At 40.9% G+C, this 19,920-nt stretch overlaps 1 protein-coding gene across 1 annotated transcript in view; it reads left to right on the top strand.

Moving 5' to 3' along the window:
* The window catches only part of ASCC3 (activating signal cointegrator 1 complex subunit 3), an 825,088-nt gene that overhangs the window by 544,875 nt on the left and 260,293 nt on the right, over positions 1–19,920 (top strand). The window contains exons 15-16 of the mRNA XM_073589496.1: positions 2,383–2,574; positions 14,122–14,346. Of these exons, the coding sequence (XP_073445597.1) occupies positions 2,383–2,574; positions 14,122–14,346 (417 nt within the window). The remainder of the gene's footprint in view (positions 1–2,382; positions 2,575–14,121; positions 14,347–19,920) is intronic.

Consider the following 19,920-nt stretch of genomic DNA (forward strand, 5'->3'; position numbering starts at 1 on the left):
CATACACACTAGATAACCTGCCAGTTGAATGGTTTGGCTGACAGCCTTCTCAACTGTCTCTCCCATACACAGGAGCGCTTACTTGGCTGATCGCTCCTGTGCGCTCTATGAGAAGGCCATGGGCAGGCTATCTTCAGGAGAACAAGGTGATCGGCAATGCGAAAATGGACATGGCCGTTCGACATTTCCTCCAACCATCAGTTGGCTGGTGCCCATATACACGATAGATTGTCAATATTGCTGGGGTTTGCCAACAGTAGTCTGTGTATGGGGCCTTTAGTTTTCCGTGTTGTAGATTGGCATGAAACTTTCGGGAAGTCTGCAAAAATCACTGCCTTGAAAAAAAAATGTGTTCTAATAAAAAAAAAAAGTCACTGCAAATAAACCTGGCGTTTGAGACTGTTTTCCCTCTCCGGAAGTGTCAGTTATATGTCAGACTGAATGTACAGTCATATGTAAAAGTTTGGGCACCCCTATTAATGTTAACCTTTTTTCTTTATAACAATTTTGGTTTTTGCAACAGGTATTTCAGTTTCATATATCTAATAACTGATACTCAGTTATATTTCTGGATTCAAATGAGGTTTATTGTACTAACAGAAAATGTGCAATCTGCATTTAAACAAAATTTGACCGGTGCAAAAGTATGGGCACCCTTATCATTTTCTTGATTTGAACACTCCTAACTACTTTTTACTGACTTCCTGAAGCACTACATTGGTTTTGTAACCTCATTGAGCTTTGAACTTCATAGCCAGGTGTATCAAATCATGAGAAAAGTTATTTAAAGTGGCCACTTGCAAGTAGTTCTATTTGATTCTCCTATGAAGAGTGGCATCATGGGCTCCTCAAAACAACTCTCAAATGATCTGAAAACAAAGATTATTCAACATAGCTTTTCAGGGGAAGGATACAAAAAGTTGTCTCAGAGATTTAACCTGTCAGTTTCCACTGTGAGGAACATCGTAAGGAAATGGAAGAACACAGGTACAGTTCTTGTTAAGCCCAGAAGTGGCAGGCCAAGAAAAATATCAGAAAGGCAGAGAAGAAGAATGGTGAGAACAGTCAAGGACAATCCACAGACCACCTCCAAAGACCTGCAGCATCATCTTGCTGCAGATGGTGTCACTGTGCATCGGTCAACAATACAGCGCACTTTGCACAAGGAGAAGCTGTATGGGAGAGTGATGCGAAAGAAGCCGTTTCTGCAAGCACACCACAAACAGAGTCACCTGAGGTATGCAAAAGCACATTTGGACAAGCCAGTTACATTTTGGAAGAAGGTCCTGTGGACTGATGAAACAAAGATTGAGTTGTTTGGTCATACAAAAAGGCGTTATGCATGCGCTGTATTGTTGACCGATGCACAGTGACACCATCTGCAGCAAGATGATGCTGCAGGTCTTTGGAGGTGGTCTGTGGATTGTCCTTGACTGTTCTCACCATTCTTCTTCTCTGCCTTTCTGATAGTTTTCTTGGCCTGCCACTTCTGAGCTTAACAAGAACTGTACCTGTGTTCTTCCATTTCCTTACTATGTTCCTCACAGTGGAAACTGACAGGTTAAATCTCTGAGACAACTTTTTGTATCCTTCCCATGAAAAGCTATGCTGAATAATCTTTGTTTTCAGATCATTTGAGAGTTGTTTTGAGGAGCCCATGATGCCACTCTTCATAGGAGAATCAAATAGGAGAACTACTTGCAAGTGGCCACTTTAAATACCTTTTCTCATGATTTGATACACCTGGCTATGAAGTTCAAAGCTCAATGAGGTTACAAAACCAATTTAGTGCTTCAGGAAGTCAGTAAAAAGTAGTTAGGAGTGTTCAAATCAAGAAAATGATAAGGGTGCCCATACTTTTGCACCGGTCAAATTTTGTTTAAATGCAGATTGCACATTTTCTGTTAGTACAATAAACCTCATTTGAATCCAGAAATATAACTGAGTCCATCAGTTATTAGATATATGAAACTGAAATAGCTGTTGCAAAAACCAAAACTGTTATAAAGAAAAAAGGTTAACATTAATAGGGGTGCCCAAACTTTTACATATGACTGTATATTTGTATGGCTTAGTTGTCGGTCTTTCATAATTTGACAGTATGTGTGAATTAAAACCATGCACAGCCAAGAAGCTTCGACATGGAGTCAGCGGTATAACACTAATGTGTGGTACGAATATTTCTCCGTAGTTAGGGATGGAACAAAGGGATGTCTGCATTTGCCATACTTTGTAGTTAGCCTCAATGCAAACAATGGAAGTATTTAGAATATGAAAAGAAGGTGCCTGCGTCAGTTCTGTGATTGCATATTTCCGCCACACATGAATGTCTTTTCATTATGAACTAATCAGTCATTTACCAAATGCTTTTGTCTTCTACAGGTGCAAAGGTCTAGAAATAAGCAGCTAAGAGAGTTGTTTCCAGATGGATTTAGTATTCATCATGCAGGCATGCTGCGGCAAGATAGGAGTTTGGTGGAGAACCTCTTTTCTCAGGGACATATCAAAGTCCTGGTTTGTACAGCCACATTAGCCTGGGGTGTCAATCTCCCTGCTCACGCTGTTATCATTAAGGTAAGAGATTATTCTGCAGACCGGAGTAACATTGTGTGCCGCGAAATTAGAACAATTGAAGCAATGATACATTTTTTTGTTAATATGTCCAGGTTCTCTCCAGCTGTAATTTCTAGCAGTCAGTGCTTTGCATAGTCCGGCCCTTCTCTGTATTCATCAGTGGATAATAAAGCCATATCACAAAGCGCTGCCAGGTATCTTCCCATTCCCGAGCCGCAGCAGGGGAAATCACCCGCAGTCAGACCTGGCAGATCACTTCTGTACAAGCACCGTCTAGGGACAGGCAGTTTGCCGGGGGAAGTGCACAATGCAAATGACCCGTTGGGTTAAACCTCTTGTGCTCCATTTAATTGAATAGCAACCTACAACTTGTCTGCATGTAAAAAAGACAAATACTGCCCTAGGAATTGTAGAACAGAGCGTCATAGGCTTAAAAGGCTCTCTGAAGCCTTAAATAAAAGCCTACCCTCGCTTCTGTACAATTGGGAAAATGACATCGCTAGGAAGGCACAAATGGAAAGGGTACTCTGATTTGCCTTCTTTTTTTGCAGCTTTATTATTAGTTTTGCCTTTTTCCGTACTTATTATGTCACACATGATAAGACCAAACTATTTTAGCTATCCTTATCTATTATTATTTGTTTTATATTTATTATGCGGCCATTTATTAAACCGGACAGGGCTTATCTGGCGGATCACTACTGCAAAATTCAGTAAAGTTGCAACACATCAACAAAAGTAAAAAATGCATACTTTCTTTTTTTTTTAGTTACACCAAATAATAATAATCTTCACCTAGCGCCAACGTATTCCACAGCTTTTTGCGATTTAGAGGGTAAATCCACGTTGAAGGTCAGATATCACAGAAAAACATGAACTCTCAGAACAAAGACGCAATACTGACACTTTACAAAGCATTAGCGCCGCCTCATCTGGAAAAAGCAGTTCAGTTCTGGGCATCAGTTCATAGAGAGAATGCCTTGGAGCTGGAAAAGGTACAGAAAAGAGCTGAGAAAGCGCATGAGGATCATAGTTGTGAGAAAGGATTAAAAGAAGTAAAGGGGTTGTCCACCTTTGGGGCCCATGTTTCTTTTTCCTTGCTGAAATGCATGCACTTGGGATAAAAATCATTTTGCCATTGAGTTTCAATGTTTGTCTTCTGTAACTTCAGTCTATTACTGGCTGATGATTTAGTTAACTGAGAACACGTCAGCGAGCTCCTGCTAAGAGTAGGTTCACACAAGCGTGTAAGAAATCGCTCATACTTTGATCCAGAAAAGTGGGACCATATTTCTTCCCCTTGCCGTCTGTATACAATCCGTTTATAGCAGCAGCTAATAATCATTTACAGTTTCCTATGTTATAGGATAGCAATGTGTGCATACAAATCAGATGCTCTCCTCTGGCTCTGCATGGCAGCCAGTTTTTTCACGCACCCATAGACTTTAATGGACGAGTCTCATCCAATGCATGGAAGTTACTAGTGCATGCTGCAATTTTTTCCACACTCCGATTCAGACAGTGAAAATATTTGCTCATCTGCACGGCCCCATTGAATAATATTGATTCTAGTGCTGTCCGGGTTCTCCCAGTAGGACTGAAAATAAAATCATGTGAACAAGCCCTTGCTGCGAGTCTGTAACTTTTTTTTAATCTTTTTTTCTTACCTCCCCTCAGCTGCTTTATGGCAGAGAAACAAAGAGCCTGTAAAAGCCAAATGGTGCAGAATTTGTAATGAAACTCAATTGCAAAACTTATTGTTTGACCAAAATACATGCATTTTTTTAAAAAAGTTTCAACTCCTTTAAATGTATTTATTCTTAGCAAAATACAAATTAGGGAGGGTATGATTACGCACGTGGTCAAGATTGTTGGTACCCCTCGTTTAATGACAGAAGAACCCACAATGGTGACAGAAATAATTTGAATCTGACAAAAGGAATAATAGATCAAAACTCTATGAAAATGAATAAATGAAAGTCAGACATTGCTTTTCAACCATATAGGGACATTTGGGTGACCATGTTTAAGATACAAGTCTTGTTATGACACTAAATTTGGTCTGGTGACCTGAACTGATAAGCTTCCTAGGTGTCTTATTAGGCCGCAACTGTATTTAAACATGAAAAATGGTACCAGTGTCATCAGTGTATCATCAGTGTTTTCTTGTTTACCATCAGTGCCAGCAGTGTTTTCCATCAGTGTATCATCAGTATTTTCCATGTGTGTTATCAATGTGTTCTTGTTTACCATCAGTGTGTCATCTGTGTTTTCTTGTTTACCATCAGTGTGTCATCAGTGTTTTCTTGTCTACCATCAGTGTGTCATCAGTGTTTTCTTGTCTACCATCAGTGTGTCATCAGTGTTTTCCATCAGTGTATCATCAGTGTTTTCTTGTCTACCATCAGTGTGTCATCAGTGTCTTCCACCAGTGTGTTATCAATGTGCTCTTGTTTACCATCATTGTCATCAGTGTTTTTCATCAGTATTTTCCATGTGCGTCATCAGTGTGTTATTGTTTACCATCAGTGTCATCAGTGTTTTCCATCAGTGTATCATCCATGTATCAGTGTCTTCCATCAATGTATTATCAGTATTTTCTTGTTTACCATCAATGTGTCATGAGGGTTTTTTTCATTAGTGTATCATTCATGTGTCAATGTTTACCATAAGTGTATCATCAGTGTTTTTCTGTGTACCCTCAGTGTGTCATCAGTGCTTTCTTGTGTACCATCAGTGTGTCATCAGTGTTTTCTTGTGTACCATCAGTGTGTCATCAGTGCTTTCTTGTGTACCATCAGTGTGTCATCAGTGCTTTCTTGTGTACCATCAGTGTGTCATCAGTGTTTTCTTGTGTACCATCAGTGTGTCATCAGTGCTTTCTTGTTTACCATCAGTGTGTCATCAGTGTTTTCTTGTGTACCATCAGTGTGTCATCAGTGTTTTCTTGTTTACCATCAGTGTGTCATCAGTGTTTTCTTGTTTACCATCAGTGTGTCATCAGTGTTTTCTTGTTTACCATCAGTGTGTCATCAGTGTTTTCCATCAGTGTATCATCAGTGTTTTCTTGTCTACCATCAGTGTGTCATCAGTGTTTTCTTGTGTACCATCAGTGTGTCATCAGTGTTTTCTTGTTTACCATCAGTGTGTCATCAGTGTTTTCTTGTTTACCATCAGTGTGTCATCAGTGTTTTCCATCAGTGTATCATCAGTGTTTTCTTGTCTACCATCAGTGTGTCATCAGTGTCTTCCACCAGTGTGTTATCAATGTGTTCTTGTTTACCATCAGTGTCATGAGTGTTTTTCATCAGTGTGTCATCAGTATTTTCCATGTGTCATCAGTGTGTTCTTGTTTTCCATCAGTGTATCATCCATGTATCAGTGTCTTCCATCAATGTATTATCAGTATTTTCTTGTTTACCATCAATGTGTCATGAGGGTTTTTTTCATTAGTGTATCATTCATGTGTCAATGTTTACCATAAGTGTATCATCAGTGTTTTCTTGTGTACCCTCAGTGTGTCATCAGTGTTTTCTTGTGTACCATCAGTGTGTCATCAGTGTTTTCTTGTTTACCATCAGTGTGTCATCAGTGTTTTCTTGTGTACCATCAGTGTGTCATCAGTGTTTTCTTGTTTACCATCAGTGTGTCATCAGTGTTTTCTTGTGTACCATCAGTGTGTCATCAGTGTTTTCCATCAGTGTATCATCAGTGTTTTCTTGTCTTCCACCAGTGTGTTATCAATGTGTTCTTGTTTACCATCAGTGTCATCAGTGTTTTTCATCAGTGTGTCATCAGTATTTTCCATGTGTGTCATCAGTGTGTTCTTGTTTACCATCAGTGTCATCAGTGTTTTCCTTCAGTGTATCATCCATGTATCAGTGTCTTCCATCAATGTATTATCAGTATTTTCTTGTTTACCATCAATGTGTCATGAGGGTTTTTTTCATTAGTTTATCATTCATGTGTCAATGTTTACCATAAGTGTATCATCAGTGTTTTCTTGTGTACCCTCAGTGTGTCATCAGTGCTTTCTTGTGTACCATCAGTGTGTCATCAGTGTTTTCTTGTGTACCATCAGTGTGTCATCAGTGCTTTCTTGTGTACCATCAGTGTGTCATCAGTGCTTTCTTGTGTACCATCAGTGTGTCATCAGTGTTTTCTTGTGTACCATCAGTGTATCATCAGTGCTTTCTTGTTTACCATCAGTGTGTCATCAGTGTTTTCTTGTGTACCATCAGTGTGTCATCAGTGCTTTCTTGTTTACCATCAGTGTGTCATCAGTGTTTTCTTGTGTACCATCAGTGTGTCATCAGTGTTTTCTTGTTTACCATCAGTGTGTCATCAGTGTTTTCTTGTTTACCATCAGTGTGTCATCAGTGTTTTCCATCAGTGTATCATCAGTGTTTTCTTGTCTACCATCAGTGTGTCATCAGTGTTTTCTTGTGTACCATCAGTGTGTCATCAGTGTTTTCTTGTTTACCATCAGTGTGTCATCAGTGTTTTCTTGTTTACCATCAGTGTGTCATCAGTGTTTTCCATCAGTGTATCATCAGTGTTTTCTTGTCTACCATCAGTGTGTCATCAGTGTCTTCCACCAGTGTGTTATCAATGTGTTCTTGTTTACCATCAGTGTCATGAGTGTTTTTCATCAGTGTGTCATCAGTATTTTCCATGTGTCATCAGTGTGTTCTTGTTTTCCATCAGTGTATCATCCATGTATCAGTGTCTTCCATCAATGTATTATCAGTATTTTCTTGTTTACCATCAATGTGTCATGAGGGTTTTTTTCATTAGTGTATCATTCATGTGTCAATGTTTACCATAAGTGTATCATCAGTGTTTTCTTGTGTACCCTCAGTGTGTCATCAGTGTTTTCTTGTGTACCATCAGTGTGTCATCAGTGTTTTCTTGTTTACCATCAGTGTGTCATCAGTGTTTTCTTGTGTACCATCAGTGTGTCATCAGTGTTTTCTTGTTTACCATCAGTGTGTCATCAGTGTTTTCTTGTGTACCATCAGTGTGTCATCAGTGTTTTCCATCAGTGTATCATCAGTGTTTTCTTGTCTTCCACCAGTGTGTTATCAATGTGTTCTTGTTTACCATCAGTGTCATCAGTGTTTTTCATCAGTGTGTCATCAGTATTTTCCATGTGTGTCATCAGTGTGTTCTTGTTTACCATCAGTGTCATCAGTGTTTTCCTTCAGTGTATCATCCATGTATCAGTGTCTTCCATCAATGTATTATCAGTATTTTCTTGTTTACCATCAATGTGTCATGAGGGTTTTTTTCATTAGTTTATCATTCATGTGTCAATGTTTACCATAAGTGTATCATCAGTGTTTTCTTGTGTACCCTCAGTGTGTCATCAGTGCTTTCTTGTGTACCATCAGTGTGTCATCAGTGTTTTCTTGTGTACCATCAGTGTGTCATCAGTGCTTTCTTGTGTACCATCAGTGTGTCATCAGTGCTTTCTTGTGTACCATCAGTGTGTCATCAGTGTTTTCTTGTGTACCATCAGTGTATCATCAGTGCTTTCTTGTTTACCATCAGTGTGTCATCAGTGTTTTCTTGTGTACCATCAGTGTGTCATCAGTGCTTTCTTGTTTACCATCAGTGTGTCATCAGTGTTTTCTTGTGTACCATCAGTGTGTCATCAGTGTTTTCTTGTTTACCATCAGTGTGTCATCAGTGTTTTCTTGTTTACCATCAGTGTGTCATCAGTGTTTTCCATCAGTGTATCATCAGTGTTTTCTTGTCTACCATCAGTGTGTCATCAGTGTCTTCCACCAGTGTGTTATCAATGTGTTCTTGTTTACCATCAGTGTCATGAGTGTTTTTCATCAGTGTGTCATCAGTATTTTCCATGTGTCATCAGTGTGTTCTTGTTTTCCATCAGTGTATCATCCATGTATCAGTGTCTTCCATCAATGTATTATCAGTATTTTCTTGTTTACCATCAATGTGTCATGAGGGTTTTTTTCATTAGTGTATCATTCATGTGTCAATGTTTACCATAAGTGTATCATCAGTGTTTTCTTGTGTACCCTCAGTGTGTCATCAGTGTTTTCTTGTGTACCATCAGTGTGTCATCAGTGTTTTCTTGTTTACCATCAGTGTGTCATCAGTGTTTTCTTGTGTACCATCAGTGTGTCATCAGTGTTTTCTTGTTTACCATCAGTGTGTCATCAGTGTTTTCTTGTGTACCATCAGTGTGTCATCAGTGTTTTCCATCAGTGTATCATCAGTGTTTTCTTGTCTTCCACCAGTGTGTTATCAATGTGTTCTTGTTTACCATCAGTGTCATCAGTGTTTTTCATCAGTGTGTCATCAGTATTTTCCATGTGTGTCATCAGTGTGTTCTTGTTTACCATCAGTGTCATCAGTGTTTTCCTTCAGTGTATCATCCATGTATCAGTGTCTTCCATCAATGTATTATCAGTATTTTCTTGTTTACCATCAATGTGTCATGAGGGTTTTTTTCATTAGTTTATCATTCATGTGTCAATGTTTACCATAAGTGTATCATCAGTGTTTTCTTGTGTACCCTCAGTGTGTCATCAGTGCTTTCTTGTGTACCATCAGTGTGTCATCAGTGTTTTCTTGTTTACCATCAGTGTGTCATCAGTGTTTTCTTGTGTACATCAGTGTGTCATCAGTGTTTTCTTGTTTACCATCAGTGTGTCATCAGTGTTTTCTTGTGTACATCAGTGTATCATCAGTGTTTTCTTGTTTACCATCAGTGTGTCATCTGTGTTTTCTTGTGTACATCAGTGTATCATCAGTGTTTTCTTGTTTACCATCAGTGTGTCATCTGTGTTTTCTTGTGTACATCAGTGTGTCATCAGTGTTTTCTTGTTTACCATCAGTGTGTCTTCAGTATCTTCAATCAGTGTATCATCAGTGTGTTCTTGTTTGGCATCAGTGTATCATTAGTGTATCACCGGTGTTTTCCATCAGTGTATCATCAGTGTTTTCTTGTGTACCCTCAGTGTGTCATCAGTGCTTTCTTGTGTACCATCAGTGTGTCATCAGTGTTTTCTTGTTTACCATCAGTGTGTCATCAGTGTTTTCTTGTTTACCATCAGTGTGTCATCAGTGTTTTCTTGTCTACCATCAGTGTGTCATCAGTGCTTTCTTGTGTACCATCAGTGTGTCATCAGTGTTTTCTTGTTTACCATCAGTGTGTCATCTGTGTTTTCTTGTTTACCATCAGTGTGTCATCTGTGTTTTCTTGTTTACCATCAGTGTGTCATCAGTGTTTTCCATTAGTGTATGTTCCATGTGTCAATGTTTACCATCAGTGTGTCTTCAGTATCTTCAATCAGTGTGTCATCCGTGCTTTCTTGTGTACCCTCAGTGTGTCATCAGTGCTTTCTTGTGTACCCTCAGTGTGTCATCAGTGTTTTCTTGTGTACCCTCAGTGTGTCATCAGTGCTTTCTTGTGTACCCTCAGTGTGTCATCAGTGTTTTCTTGTGTACCCTCAGTGTGTCATCAGTGCTTTCTTGTGTACCTTCAGTGTGTCATCAGTGTTTTCTTGTGTACCCTCAGTGTGTCATCAGTGCTTTCTTGTGTACCCTCAGTGTGTCATCAGTGCTTTCTTGTGTACCCTCAGTGTGTCATCAGTGCTTTCTTGTGTACCATCAGTGTGTCATCAGTGTTTTCTTGTGTACATCAGTGTGTCATCAGTGTTTTCTTGTTTACCATCTGTGTATCATCAGTGTTTTCCATTAGTGTATGATCCATGTGTCAATGTTTACCATCAGTGTGTCTTCAGTATCTTCAATCAGTGTATCATCAGTGTGTTCTTGTTTGGCATCAGTGTGTCATTAGTGTATCACCGGTGTTTTTCATCAGTGTATCATCAGTGCTTTCTTGTTTACCATCAGTGTGTCATCTGTGTTTTCTTGTTTACCATCAGTGTGTCATTAGTGTTTTCTTGTTTACCATCATTGTGTCATCAGTGTTTTCTTGTTTACCATCAGTGTGTCATCAGTGTTTTCCATTAGTGTATGATCCATGTGTCAATGTTTACCATCAGTGTGTCTTCAGTATCTTCAATCAGTGTATCATCAGTGTGTTCTTGTTTACCATCACTGTCATCAGTGTATCATCAGTGTCTTCCATCCATGTGTTATCAGTGACCCATAGACTTGTATTGGCCATTTTCATCCGTTCTGGAAAAAAAAAGGACACGTCTCCTTGTGTTTTGCACGAACACATAGTACTTGAAAAACACGATCATGTGAATAGTGCCATAGATAATAATGCGTACATGTTCTATCTGGAAAGAATGGATACAACACATACGTGCAACACAGACGTCTTAGGGTGGTTTCACATTAGCGTTTCAGGGTGCAGCGACGGCCTGCGCACGGCCGCCGCTAAGCCCCGCCCCTGCCGTGCCTCCTCCGGTAGCTCCGCCTACCGGCGTATGACGCTGCATGCGTCCTGCGTCCCCTATCTTTATCACTGGGGATGCAGGCGGAGCTACCGGAGGAGGTGGGGCTTAGCGGCAGCCGTGCGCAGGCCGTCGCTGCGCCCTGAAACGCTAATGTGAAACCACCCTTAATGAGGCCTTCAACTTTTAGTTGGACGCTTTTTACCTTTGTTCAGCCTGCAACTTGCATCTTTATGGCCTCATTCAGATGTCTGTGCTTCTCATACGTGTTGTTTTTTTCAGACGCTGGTTTGAAACTGTCCTAAAAATGTATCAAATTGCCTAACTCACAAACATTTGCTACTTGCTATCATTTTGGCTGCGGTCAGATGGCCGTAAATTCTCTAATGCGAGAATAGCAGCACAGATGCGGAGAATTAAATTTCTCCATTGTCTCTGTCCACGTAAATCGTACTGCACTCAAATGACATTCAAGTGCAGCCTAATGTTTTACAGGCACACATAGACTTATATGGGTACCCATGGTCCGGTTACACTGGTATACAGTGATTTTGATGCCAACGATGTCTGAACGGTTTTATGTTAAGTTTATGGTACTGATTAGGAATATGACTTCGTTTTTGTCAGATTGGCTCTAGTATCTGAGATAATTCATAGATAATTAATTACCGTAGAATTCTGGTTTCAAAAAGTTGAAACAAGTCACATCGGGGGAATGCATTAATTTCATGGATGAATTATCTCAAAAACTAGAATTCAATTCAGCAAAAAAATGGGATTTTTGAATTCAGCTCCATCAAAAAAACCTTGGATCCTGAACAAAAAACTTTTTGTAGCCCTGTGCTGTCGGATGCTTTTGCATCATGCTGCAATTTTTTTTTTCTCATGCCAATTTTCTCTACTCGACACTGCCCCATAGTATAACATTGGGCCGAGTGCTATCAGATAAAACATCGGACAGCACTTCGCCGGGTTATACGCTCGTGTGAGCGAGCCCTTACAACCGTGAAGTCAGGTCTGCACAGTTACCTGTATACATGCTGCTTGTTTTTCCTGAAACTCGCCAAAAGCATCTGCATACGGAAATTGTCAGTTCCCTACTGATCGGCCTTACAGTGTGGACATTTTCTTGAACTGTGATATGGTCATAGCCCAACTGTATTCCACATTAAAGGCATTATTATGTATTACAAATAAGTCAGCATATGGACTTACAATCACAAAACTGGTGTAAGAGGTAAACGCTGGAGTGTTACCATGTGAAAAGCAACAAGAAAAATGTGTGGTCTACAGAAGTAGAGTTTGGGCCAAACTTGTTAAGAAAAATAGATGAAAATGTGCGACTTTGCACTTCGCACCTGGCTTTTAATACATTTCGATCAAATCACTCCAAAAATGTCCTTTACGCAGACCAGTGATTAAGACCGACTGTCTCCATGTACAGTTGTGGCCAAAAGTATTGACACCCCTGCAATTTTGTCAGATAATACTCAGTTTCTTCCTGAAAATGATTGCAAACACAAATTCTTTGGTATTATTATCTTCATTTAATTTGTCTTAAATGAAAAAACACAAAAAGAATTGTCCTAAAGCCAAATTGGATATAATTCCACACCAAACATAAAAAAGAGGGTGGACAAAAGTATTGGCACTGTTCGAAAAATCATGTGATGCTTCTCTAATTTGTGTAATTAACAGCACCTGTAACTTACCTGTGGCACCTAACAGGTGTTGGCAATAACTAAATCACACTTGCAGCCAGTTGACATGGATTGAAGTTGACTCAACCTCTGTCCTGTGTCCTTGTGTGTACCACATTGAGCATGGAGAAAAGAAAGAAGACCAAAGAACTGTCTGAGGACTTGAGAAACCAAATTGTGAGGAAGCATGAGCAATCTCAAGACTACAAGTCCATCTCCAAAGACCTGAATGTTCCTGTGTCTACCGTGCGCAGTGTCATCAAGAAGTTTAAAGCCCATGACACTGTGGCTAACCTCCCTAGATGTGGACGGAAAAGAAAAATTGACAAGAGATTTCAACGCAAGATTGTGCGGATGTTGGATAAAGAACCTCGACTAACATCCAAACAAGTTCAAGCTTCCCTGCAGTCCGAGGGTACAACAGTGTCAACCCGTACTATCCGTCGGCGTCTGAATGAAAAGGGACTGTATAGTAGGAGACCCAGGAAGACCCCACTTCTAACCCCGAGACATAAAAAAGCCAGGCTGGAGTTTGCCAAAACTTACCTGAAAAAGCCTAAAATGTTTTGGAAGAATGTTCTCTGGTCAGATGAGACAAAAGTAGAGCTTTTTGGGCAAAGGCATCAACATAGAGTTTACAGGAGAAAAAAAGAGGCATTCAAAGAAAAAAACATGGTCCCTACAGTCAAACATGGCTGAGGTTCCCTGATGTTTTGGGGTTGCTTTGCTGCCTCTGGCACTGGACTGCTTGACCGTGTGAATGGCATTATGAAGTCTGAAGACTACCAACAAATTTTGCAGCATAATGTAGGGCCCAGTGTGAGAAAGCTGGGTCTACCTCAGAGGTCATGGGTCTTCCAGTAGGACAATAACCCAAAACACACTTCAAAAAGCACTAGAAAATGGTTTGAGAGAAAGCACTGGGGACTTCTAAGGTGGCCAGCAATGAGTCCAGACCTGAATCCCATAGAACACCTGTGGAGAGATCTAAAAATGGCAGTTTGGAGAAGGCACCCTTCTAATATCAGGGACCTGGAGCAATTTGCCAAAGAAGAATGGTCTAAAATTCCAGCAGATCATTGTAAGAAACTCATTGATGGTTACCGGAAGCGGTTGGTCGCAGTTATTTTGGCTAAAGGTTGTGCAACCAAGTATTAGGCTGAGGGTGCCAATACTTTTGTCTGGCCCATTTTTGGAGTTTTGTGTGAAATGATCAATGTTTTGCTTTTTGCTTCATTCTCTTTTGTGTTTTTTAATTTAAGACAGATTCAATGAAGATAATAATACCAAAGAATTTGTGATTGCAATCATTTTCAGGAAGAAACTGAGTATTATCTGACAGAATTGCAGGGTGTCAATACTTTTGGCCACAACTGTATAGATCAGTATGATAGCTGGGCTGTTGTGGTGGGTTACACAATTATAAATCTTTTATTTCATTACAGGGGACACAAATATATGATGCTAAAAGAGGATCATTTGTGGATCTGGGAATTCTGGATGTCATGCAAATCTTTGGACGAGCTGGACGGCCACAGTTTGATAAATTTGGAGAAGGCACCATTATCACAACGCATGATAAGCTCAGCCATTACCTGACTCTGCTTACGCAGCAAAATCCAATTGAAAGTCAATTTCTTGAAAGCCTTTCAGATAATTTGAATGCAGAGGTAAATGCTAAACTTTTTTTCATTATCGTTTGACAACAATACGTTTTTATTTTAGTATTACGTATCACTTACCATGATGGTTTCCTGTTCCTGTAAAAAGTGGAATCCCTAGATTAGGCCCCTGTAAACTTCACCGAGTCGCTTATTAAAGCGAACCTGTCACCAGGTTAGACAGATATGAGATACAGTCATCGCCTTTCAGGTATAAACATTAACATATGGCATTCTATAATGTTGTATATACAGTGTCTTGCGAAAGTATTCGGCCCCCTGGAACTTTTCAACCTTTTCCCACATATCATGCTTCAAACATAAAGATACCAAATGTAAATTTTTGGTGAAGAATCAACAAGTGGGACACATTTGTGAAGTTGAACAAAATTTATTGGTTATTTTAAATTTTTGTGGAAAGTCAAAAACTGAAAAGTGGGGCGTGTAATATTATTCGGCCCCTTTAACTTAATACTTTGTTGCGCCACCTTTTACTGCGACTACAGCTGCAAGTTGTTTGGGGTATGTCTCTATCCGTTTTGTACATCGAGAGACTGAAATTCTTGCCCATTCTTCCTTGGCAAACAGCTCGAGCTCAATGAGGTTTGATGGAGATCGTTTGTGAACAGCAGTTTTCAGCTCTTACCACAGATTCTCGATTGGATTCAGGTCTGGACTTTGACTTGGCCATTCTAACACCTGGAAACATTTATTTGTGAACCATTCCATTGTAGATTTTGCTTTATGTTTGGGATCATTGTCTTGTTGGAAGACAAATGTCCATCCCAGTCTCGGATCTTTTGCAGACTCCAACAGGTTTTCTTCAAGAATGGTCCTGTACTTGACTCCATCCATCTTCCCATCAATTTTAACTATTTTCCCTGTCCCTGCTTTAGAAAAGCAGGCCCAAACCATGATGCTGCCACCACCTTGTTTGACATTGGGGATGGTGTGTTCAGGGTGATGAGCTGTGTTGCCTTTACGCCAAACATCATTTGGCACTATTGCCAAAAAGTTAGATTTTGGTTTCATCTGACCATAGCACCTTCTTCCACATGTTTGGTGTGTTTCCCAGGTGGCTTGTTTCAAACTTTAAACGACAATTTTTATGGATATCTATGAGAAATGGCTTTCTTCTTGCCACTCTTCCATAAAGGTCGGATTTGTGCAGTGTGCGACTGATTGTTGTCCTATGGACAGACTGTCCCACTTCCGCTGTAGCTCTCTGCAGTTCATCCAGAGTGATCATGGGCCTCTTGGCTGCATCTCTGATCAGTTTTCTCCTTGTTTGAGATGAAAGTTTAGACGGACGGCCGGGTCTTGGTTGATTTGCAGTGGTATGATACTCCTTCCATTTCAATATGATCGCTTGCACAGTGCTCCTTGGGATGTTTAAAGTTTTGGAAGTCATTTTGTATCCAAATCCGGCTTTAAACTTCTCTACAACAGTATCACCTGCCTGTTGTGCCCCTTGGTCTTCATGATGCTCTCTGTGCATCAAACAGAACCCTGAGATTATCACAGAGCAGGTGCATTTATACAGAGACTTGATTACACACAGGTGGATTATATTTATCATCATTAGTCATTTAGGACAACATTGGATCATTCAGAGATCCACAATGAATTTTTGGACTGAGTTTGCTGCACTGAAAGGAAAGGGGCTGAATAATATTGCACGCCCCACTTTTCAGTTTTTGAATTTCCACAAAAAATTAAAATACTGTATATAATCAAGTATAAGCCGATCCGAGTATAAGCCGACTCCCCTAATTTTGCCACAAAAAACTGGGAAAACTCATTGACTCCAGTATAAACCTAGGGTGGAAAATGCAGCAGCTACTGGTGAATTTAAAAAATAAAAATAGATACCAATAAAAGTAAAATTAATTGAGACATCAGTAGGTTAAGCGTTTTTGAATATCCATATTGAATCAGGAGCCCCACATAATGTTCCATAAAGTTCATGATGGGCCCCATAAGATGTTCCATACAAAATACACCCCATATAATGCTGCAGAAAGGTTAATAATGGCCCCATAAGATGCTCCATAGAATAATATGCCCCATATGCTGCTCCATAAGGGTTATGGCCCCATAAGATGTTCCATAGATTATGCCCCCATAAAATGCTCTATAGATTATGCCCCCATATGCTGCCCCCATAAGATGCTCGATAGATTATGCCCCCATATGCTGCCCCATAAGATGCTCCATAGATTATTCCCCCATATGCTGCCCCCATAAGATGCTCCACAGATTATGCCCCCATATGCTGTCCCCATAAGATGCTCCATAGATTATTCCCTCATATGCTGCCCCCATAAGATGCTCCATAGATTATTCCCCGATATGTTGCCCCATAAGATGCTCCATAGATTATTCCCCGATATGTTGCCCCCATAAGATGCTCCATAGATTATGCCCCCATATGCTGCCGCTGCTGCTGCATTTAAAAATAAAAAAAAGACATACTCACCTCTCCATCGCTGGGTGTCAGGTGCCGGTGTCACTGCTGGCACCTGAGATTTTCACCTGTCTCCCGGTCCATCGCTGCTTGCTGCTGTCTGGCACGTCATCTGTCAGTGACGTGGCGTGCACTAACCACGTCACCGCGCCCTCTGCTGTCTGACTGTCACTGACAGATGACGTGTCAGACAGCACCAAGCAGCCATGGATGCTGGACAGGTGAGTATCGCTATACTTACCCGTCCTGGCGCTGTCTCTTCAGCCCCCAGCTTCTCCGCGATCTACCTTCCTGCCTTCAGCGGTCACGTGTACCGCTCATTAAAACTCATGAATATGCACATATTAATGAGTTTAATGAGCGGTACCATGTGACCGCTGAAGGAAGGAAGGGAGATCGCGGAGAATCTGGGGGCTGAAGAGACAGCGCCAGGACGGGTAAGTATGACCTGACACCCCCGCCCCCCCCCTCTGACCCAATGGTGTATATGACTCGAATATAAGCCGAGTGGGGGACTTTCAGCCCAAAAAAATGGGCTGAAAATCTCGGCTTATATTCGAATATATATGGTAACCAATAATTTTGGTTCAACTTCACAATTGTGTTCCACTTGTTGTTGATTCTTTACCAAAAATTTACATTTGGTATCTTTATGTTTGAAGCATGATATGTGGGAATAGGTTGAAAAGTTCCAGGGGGCCGAATACTTTCGCAAGGCACTGTAAGTCCCAACCTGGCCTGCAAAAGAAGAAGAAGAGCTTTTATTATACTCGCCTGCAGGGAGGTCTGGTCCGATGGGTGTTGATAGTCTTGGTCCAGCACCTAACTTCTTCTTGCAATGCCGTCCTTCTTGCTTCGTGTGGCTGACGCATCCCTACCTCATCCACAATCTCCCTGGTATCGCACTCCTGATCAGGGCTACCTCTCTGCCCTGACAATTACCGCAGGTACCAGGAAAGGTCAAAAAGCTCTAGCCAGGTCAGAGAAGTACGCCTGCGCAGGAAGCGCGATGCTGAGGAACACTCTGTGGATGACGTTGGGACGCATCATCCACATAAAGCAAGAAGGATGACGGCATCGCAAGAAGAAGGGAAGCGTCGGAGAAAGAACAGCGACAGCCCTCGGAACGGACCGTCCCACAGGTGAGTTTAATAAAAGCTCTTTTTCTTCTCTTGCACGCCTTTGTCTGAAAACCAGTGGTTCCTGGGAGAAATAGTCATTTTCTCCTAGTATTTGCATTTTCAGTAAAGCAGTTGGACAACATTGAAACACTGTCAGCCTTCAGATTAACCCTATTATCTGCAGGTTAACCCCTTCACGACTTTAGACGTATGGATACGTCCAGGCGATTTTGCACGCTGAAGACGATCGCCGCCAGGTATTCAGCTGACTTGACAGCTGACATCCGGCGCTCACTGCCAGGAGTGGTGCCCACACCATCCCCAGCAGTTTAACCCTCTGAGTACTGCGATCGATATCAATTTCAGCATTAGAAGGCAGGGAGAGGGAGCGGCGTCATCACAAGGGGCCGATCATTGCCGCAGTGACCCGATGTCCTCATGACAACATCCGGGTCAGCAGAGCTAGCAACTTAGTAAGATCATGCGTAGAGCATGATCTTACTAAGTTGTGTCAGTGCAGCACTGATACTTGTAAAGCATAACAATTCTACTGCATTGTAACTGCAATCAGACTGCAAAAAGTGAATGTCCCATAGTGGGACCAAGTAAAAAATTGAAAAAAAAAAAGAATTTTTAAAAATCACTAAATAATAATTAAAATATAGATTAACCCATAAATAAATATTTTTATGAAATGTACAAAAAAGTACACACATTTGGTATTGCTGCGTCGGGATTGACCCGGCGTATAAAACTGTCCAACTAGTTAACCTCTTCAGTGAACACTTTAAAAAACGAAGCAAAAAACGATGCTTTTTCATTATGCCACCAAACAAAAAGTGAAATAAAACTCAATCAAAAAGACGAATGTAAAAATGGTATCACTGAAAATGTCATCTTGTCCCACAAAAAACAAGCCGCCATACAGCTCCATCAGCGGGAAAATAAAAAAGTTATAGCCCTCAGAATGGAAAAACAAATCTTTAAACATGAAAAAAATTATATCAATGGGTATCACTGTAATCGTACTGACCCGAAGAATAAACCTGCCTTACCAATAAGACCACACACCGAACAGTATAAAAAAACTGAAAAAAAATCCTGTATTGCTGTTTTTTTTTCCTCCCAAAAATCAGAATATAAAACTTGTCCCACAAAAAACAAGCCTTTACATGACTCTGTCAGCAGAAACATGGAAATAATATAACTCTCAAAATATTGCGATGCATCTTTTAGTGTGTGACAACAGCCAAACATAAAAGACCAATATAAATCTGGTATCGCTGTAATGGCGCCGACCCGAAGAATAAAGTCGCCTAATCACTTACACTGCATGAGGAATTAACTAAAAAATAACACCAATTCACCTGCTGTTTTGTTCATTTTGCCTCCCAAAGATCGCAGTAAGGCTGGGCTCACACTTACTCTGCGCAGAGCGCTGTTATCGAAGTTTCTGTCTGAATTTCTAAAATACATGATTCATACTGAATCCCGGGCATAAGGTTCCTTATAATGAGGCAGATGGAGGCATTGTGGACCTATGATCCAGAGTGCATAAAAGTGCAATCCTCCACAGTTTTGTGCACCGCTGAAAAGAAGGACAACGCTGAACAGAGGCCAGACAGAGTTGAGAGTACCATATTTTTCGGACCATAAGACGCACGCCAAATTTTGTGGTGGAAAATAGCAGAAATTTTTTTTTTTTAAGATGGGGATCTGTCTTATTGTCCGAATTTAAGGTATCTTTCCTGAGGGCTGGTGGTGGTAGAGCGGGGTCCCAGGAGGCATGGTCCCTTCCTCAGGAAGCTGGCGGCGGCAGAAGTGGGGCAATGCTGCAGTCCCGGAGTGCGATTCTGCAGGTCTGGTGTCGGTGGTGAGGCAGAGCATGGAGCAGGGTCCGCCGCTGCCTGGTGTCCACGGGGAGCAGAGCCGAGTGCATCAACATCTTCCTGAGGCCATGCATTTGCAGATTGAGATCTCGGCAGCCCTTGGCTT

Source organism: Dendrobates tinctorius, unplaced genomic scaffold (assembly GCF_039654945.1).
Source record: "Dendrobates tinctorius isolate UK_male_01 unplaced genomic scaffold, ASM3965494v1 ptg000111l, whole genome shotgun sequence".
In the NCBI taxonomy this organism is placed as follows: Eukaryota; Metazoa; Chordata; class Amphibia; order Anura; family Dendrobatidae; genus Dendrobates; species Dendrobates tinctorius.